The following is a 6,789-nucleotide window of genomic DNA, read 5'->3' as shown; positions in this document are numbered from 1 at the left end:
CTATTATATTAAGGAACTAAGACTTGTCAGCGGTGATGATTTGTGCTTAGGTCCAAACACTGTTTCACTTTCGGTTTGCCAGAGTGACTGCATAGGAGAGTTGATTAAAATCAACTCCCAAAAATCGTCCAAATGTGCAGCATACATATCTTGGGACAGACTATAAAATAAAAATGAACCCTTCGTGTTTATAGTATATGTATAGATTAATGATGGAGGAATTATCACTTTACGTGGAATGTCCAAAATGTAATCGAAACAATATTTCATGATGAATTTAAAGAAAATATTTAAAAATTACTGAACGCAGAAGAAACAACATTTCAGGTCCTCTCCCAAAGACCTACAGGTCTATGGTCACGGTGCCATTCGGAAAGGAAACTTTCAATATTATTTATATAAAATATGAGCTAACAATAGTATATCGGTAAGGGGAGTAAATATGTGGGTATGGATTATCCATAGTATATACAGATTCCGAGCTTTCAGTTGAAGCCGTGTATAGACCTAAAACATTTCTCCACAATTTGGGGACAATAAATTCAAGCAAAATGTTTAGTCATAGGGGGAATCTTGTATATGTAATAGACAGATATTATAGTCAAAACAGCCAGGTGGAATTCTACATCCTTTAATAGCATCTCTTTATTTTAAATTGACACTTCATGTTCTATTTAAAAGATATTGAGTTCGATCTAGCATCAGGCCCATGGGCTACATTGCTTACCTGAGAAACATAACTAGTTTTACTATTTGATATCCAAAAGAATCAAAGAACTGAGAGTACTGAAAGACGGGGTCTTGAAAGTTTGAATTTGTAATTGACCTGGATTTCCTCGAATATGCTTCCAAAATTTATGAGTTTGAATTATTTGTTACAATCTATGTTAATTCGGCTTTTTTGCAATTGTCTGATACTTTATCTAAATTTTACTCTATTCCGGCCTTCACAATTGTAGAAAATTGACACAACGGTATATTATGTAAAATAAGACCCCAAGGAAAATTTTAAAAAATACTACTAACCGGGAAAATCAAACAACTATATCACAGTAGATAATTTTAATCATTAGATTTATTCAATTTTGTGATCCAAGGGAAAATCCACAAGTCGGACGGTATCTGTAATAAAAGTTTTATGAAGACCCCGAAAACTCTAAAACTGCTGAATTAACAAACAAAGTGAACATTTGTATACCGATAACAAACACAGGCACCTGACGTTAGAAATATTTTTTTTACAATAAGATTCCAAGAACCTTGACAATAAAAAGATATGTCACGGTCACCATTTTGATTTTTAAGACCGACTTATCTGACACGATTTTCTTCATTTGCGAATCATGCAAAATTAATAGGTAAAAATAAATCCGTTCGCAACTTGCTACTTTTTTGTGTAAAATCGTGCATCACCTACGCGAATTACGATACAACCGTTCCTTTCATTAAAAATCATACTCCGAAAATCAGAGACATAAATAACAGAGATTGTCAACTCCGCCATTAGCGTGTAATTGTTACGGGACCAACCTTACTTTGAGAACTACAAGTGCAACAGCAATCTTGTATAAGTCATTAAATTTGAACCTAATAGTAAACATGAACATAAACCTGTAAATATTTTAAGCATGTTTTATTTATGAAATATTTACAAAAACTCTTTATTTAGTTTTTAAATTACTTTTTTTAAACTTATTGACTTTTCACAAAGTCATGGTAATGCATTACTTTACTCATGTAATGGTAATGTAATGCATTACTTCAAGAAATTAAGTAATGGTTATTTAAATGCCCTAATTCATGAAGTAATGGTAATGCAATGCATTATTTTACAATGTAATTTACCCCAAGCCTGATCCCAACTAAGGCGGAAAACATGAACATTAACATTTAACTTGGTTCTTCAATCGATAAGTTTGTATATATTATACATGTATGATGTATAAGTCTTCCAAAATGTATAATCTATTATAGATTTTGCTTACAATGCATTGTTTAAAATTGTTTTTATTTTTCTTTGTGCAAAATTCCTTTAGAGACGAACAGCAGTCATACCACAAGTAGACTGGAAGCCAATGAAACACCTATTTAATTTGTAAAACATCTGTGTATAAACCGTCCCAATTTAACTTCGGCTTGCGCATGAAGTTTGGTAGTATTAAGGTGAAAGATTGTCAAAATAAAATTCACAACTTTTCAAAAATGGCACATTGCGTTTGGGAACTTTAATTTCGATTCCACCATCAACCTCTTCTATTGATTAATGAGCTCGTACACCAACTGAATCGTCAACGGCGCTGTGCATTCAGTTACGTAACTCATTCCACATTTGAACCCGAGCAAGAATATTTTGATCAATAAAACTATTTGTTTATTTTCTAAATAGAATTTTGTTTATACACAGAGGACTTAAGAAGATTTAATGCGTGTTTTTATAATACATATTTACTGAAATGCATGAACACTTTCTGCACTATTTTCTTACGCGTAGACTCAATTCATGTGTTCTACGCGTGCCTTCCGGTTTGAGACTTCGGCTGACAGTAAACCAATAGATGGGGTCACGTGACCCCGTCTAAAAACGACTAAAACGATTAATTGTATCAAATATATGTAAACACATTCTTTCATAGTTTTATAGGTCCTATGGGGCTGCCCTACATTTGAACAAAGCAAAGTCATTCACCCACAATGCTTTGTGTCATATTTGCTTGGTTAGAATTTTTTCTTTATACTGTGGTTTCATCACTATTCGCTGAATACTAATTTTTGTGGATTTCGTTATTCAGTTGATCCACAAAATTACGTGTTCATTTTGTATTGACAGGATCATTGGCCACAAATTAACGTAACCTTGAAACTGTGACTTTTACTTTATCAATGAAGATTGATACCCATAAATATTAATGAAACCACAGTATACCATTATAACAAACCTCCCATATATCACACTGGTGGCAGCTGTTCCTTTCCAACCAAAAGCTTGGCATGAAAAATGAACCCTCACTGCTACATGTGCCCAAATGCTTAACATAACTCTAAATCTGAAGTCCTCACTCATTTTAGCAAGAGTGAATGGTCTCAACAGTTCAAAAATCATCACATAAACAATTTACAGATTTACAGTTTATTGTTGTACCATATAGAAGAAGTTTATACTTAGGTACAAATTAACAGCTGTGGAACCTTGCTACAAGGGATCACAGAAAATTAACAGTGTTGTCAGTCAGGGCTGTCAGTTTGTTGAACAACCTGTGTACACAATTTATGTCTTTCTGTATATCCTGTATATTCCTGTATATCTTCCTCTATTTCGCAAACATACATCTCAACATACATTCCATACATCTGAAATGTCGATGAAGACGTCCAACAGATTTGTTTACTAGGTACAGGAATCTCTTTCAAACAGAATGACAAGTTCACAATGTTTGGTCTGGGGGAACATGTCCACAGGAACAGCTTTGACTGGTCTGTACGGCTGGCCACGCATCTTTTTGGAGGTCTGTCGCACCAGGCTAAAAGTAACACAAAAGAAACTCAACAGAAAATTAGAACAATACAGAGAACTCAGACTTCATGGATGTATCAAAGTGTCTTATCAGATATAGACAGCACAGAAACTTACTCTATGAAATTATTCATGGCTCCTTTTGGATTACAGGACACAAAGACAATCTTCTTTAGAAATGGAGAATTTCTTAATGCCCTAACAACTTGTGGATCTGAAATATGAGCAAATCTTTAAATCATTGGATCTGCTTGATTAATGATCATAATAAGTGTGAACTGTGCAAAACCCCCCACATTTTGAGAAGATTATGTAGACAAAGAACCCCCCCCCCCCCCAAGTCAAATTTATTTTACACATATTGACACCGGTTCATTTATATACATGTATTAACATATATATAAGAACACAAGCAGTAAAACTAAAGCAACATGATCCTGAATGATTCAATATAGATAGGATTTTGTATATCAGCAGCTGACAGATAAATATCTACTTTTGAAGACATATACTGTAAACGTACTACATTTGGCTGTGTATTCTATTTAGAGCTTTTGGCTGAATACGGCTTCCGCTAAATCAAGTACATCACTAAATGCTATGCCTATATGTATAAGAAAAGGCACACTCAGAATACGTTAATTCAAATCTACGCCAACGTGTTCAAAAACTAATTTCTGCCAAATATTGTACACGCCAAAAATAATACGTTTACAGTAGGTGTACATGGTTCACAAAATGCAATTTTTTTGTGACATGACTTACGGAGGCCAGCCCTGGGTGGGTCGACAATGGCCACAACATCATGTGACGTGATGGACTTCATGGTCTGTGTGATTACGTCCTCCGCTTTACAGCAGTGGTATGTCACATTGGTGATGCCTACAGTCAACAGAGACAATAGAATGAGCTCAGCTCAGCACATGAACTTTACAGGAATCATTTGTTGGAATATGATGTAAACAAGAGGCCCAGGGGCCACATCGCTCACCTGAGCAACAATTGCCTTAATTCTGATCAAATTAGCATCACAGTATCAAAATATCTTGACAACTAAGTACAGTAGATCTTGCTAAAAAAAATTGAAAATCTGCCAATTTTTATCCACCTCTTTCTTTTGGTAAATACCAAGCCCCTTTTGTTGTTGTTTCGTAAGAAGATTTTTCTCTATTCCTATATACCCCCCCCCCCCCAATTTTGTGGCCCCAATTTTCTCTAGGGTATCATGGTTTCATCAAACTTATATCTGCATAACCTGTGCTTTCACACTAAGTACTGAGTTTTGGACTGAAAAACTTTCCCAGAATATTTTTAAAGATTTTCTCTATATATTCCTATGTAAAAATTCAAACCGCCATCACGGCCCCGCCTTACCACTAGGGACTGTGATTTTGAATTTACACTACCGGAGGATGCCTCTACACAAGTTAAAGCTTTTCTGGCCAAATGGTCTTTAAAAAGAAGATTTTTAAAGATTTTCTCTATATATTCCTATGTAAAAATCCATTCCCCACTGTGGCCTCACCATACCACTTGACTATTATTTTAACAAACTTGAATCTATATACGATTTGGAAATGCTTCCACTCAGATTTGGGCTTTCCTGGCCAAATAGTTTTGAGAAGATTTTTAAAGATTTTCTCTATATATTCCTATGTAAAAATTCATCCCCCAATTGTGGCCCCACCCTACCCCTGGAGACCATGATTTGAACAAACTTGAATCTACACTATCTGAGGATGCTTCCACTCAAATTTGAGCTTTCCTGGCCTAATAGTTTTTGAGAAGAAGATTATCTCTATATATTCCTATGTAAAACTTGATCCCCCAATTGTGGCCCCACCCTACCCCCAGGGACCATGATTTGAACAAACTTGAATCTACACTACCAGAGGATGCTACCATTCAAATTTGAGCTTTCCTGGCCTAATAGTTTTTGAGAAGAAGATTTTCTCTATATATTCCTATGTAAAACTTGATCCCCCCATTGTGGCCCCACCCTACCCCCAGGGACCATGATTTGAACAAACTTGAATCTACACTACCTGAGGATGCTTCCATTTTAATTTGATCTTTTCTGGCCAAATTGTTTTTGAGAAGAAGATTTTTATAGATTTCTCTATATATTCCTATGTAAAACTTGATCCCCCCATTTTGGCCCCACCCTACCCCCGGGGACCATGATTTGAACAAGCTTGAATCTAGACTACCTGAAGATGATTCCATTATAATTGGAGCTTTTCTGGCCTAATAGTTTTTGAGTAGAAGATTTTTAAAGATTTTCTCTATATATTCCTATTTAAAAATTCATCCCCCTATTGTGGCCCCACCATACCCCAAGGGACCATGATTTGAACGAACTTGAATCTACACTATCTGAGGATGCTTCCACTCAAATTTGAGCTTTCCTGGCCTAATAGTTTTTGAGAAGAAGATTTTTAAAAATGTTCTCTATATATTCCTATGTAAAACTTGATCCCCCAATTGTGGCCCCACCCTACCCCCGGGGACCATGATTTGAACGAGCTTGAATCTAGACTACCTGAAGATGATTCCATTATAATTGGAGCTTTTCTGGCCTAATAGTTTTTGAGTAGAAGATTTTTAAAGATTTTCTCTATATATTCCTATTTAAAAATTCATCCCCCTATTGTGGCCCCACCCTACCCCCAGGGACCATGATTTGAACGAACTTGAATCTACACTATCTGAGGATGCTTCCACTCAAATTTGAGCTTTCCTGGCCTAATAGTTTTTGAGAAGAAGATTTTTAAAAATGTTCTCTATATATTCCTATGTAAAACTTGATCCCCCAATTGTGGCCCCACCCTACCCCCGGGGACCATGATTTTAACAAATTTGAATCTACACTACCTGTGGATGCTCCCATTTTAATTTGAGCTTTTCTGGCCCAATAGTTTTTGAGAAGAAGATTTTTCAAGATTTTCTCTATATATTCCTATGTAAAACTTGATCCCCCAATTGTGGCCCCTCCCTACCCCCAGGGACCATGATTTGAACAAACTTGAATCTACACTACCTGAGGATGCCTCCACACAAGTTTTAGCTTTTCAGGCCAAATAGTTTTTGAGAAGAAGATTTTTGAAAAATAACAAGAACACATTTTCAACAATCTCAATTATCTCCCCTTTAAAGAGGGCGTGGCCCTTCATTTGAACAAACTTGAATCCCCTTCACCTAGTTATGCTTTGTGCCAAATTTGGTTGAAATCTGCCCAGTGGTTCTTGAGAAGAAGTTGAAAATGTGAAAAGTTAACA

General features: G+C 35.7%; 1 protein-coding gene across 2 annotated transcripts in view; it reads right to left on the bottom strand.

Moving 5' to 3' along the window:
• Positions 1–3,111: 3,111 nt before the first annotated feature.
• The window catches only part of LOC105342240 (tRNA (uracil-5-)-methyltransferase homolog A), a 19,175-nt gene continuing 15,497 nt past the window's right edge, over positions 3,112–6,789 (bottom strand). For both annotated transcript variants that reach the window (XM_066080569.1, XM_066080570.1), the window contains exons 18-20: positions 4,277–4,393; positions 3,629–3,725; positions 3,112–3,518 (exon numbers count right to left, since the gene is read on the bottom strand). In XM_066080569.1, coding sequence (XP_065936641.1) covers positions 3,386–3,518; positions 3,629–3,725; positions 4,277–4,393 — 347 coding nt within the window. In that variant the 3' untranslated portion in view covers positions 3,112–3,385. The remainder of the gene's footprint in view (positions 3,519–3,628; positions 3,726–4,276; positions 4,394–6,789) is intronic.

This window comes from Magallana gigas, chromosome 3, assembly GCF_963853765.1.
Source record: "Magallana gigas chromosome 3, xbMagGiga1.1, whole genome shotgun sequence".
NCBI lineage: Eukaryota > Metazoa > Mollusca > Bivalvia > Ostreida > Ostreidae > Magallana > Magallana gigas.
Note: the sequence above shows the minus strand (reverse complement) of the source record. Positions and strands in the feature narration are given on the sequence as shown.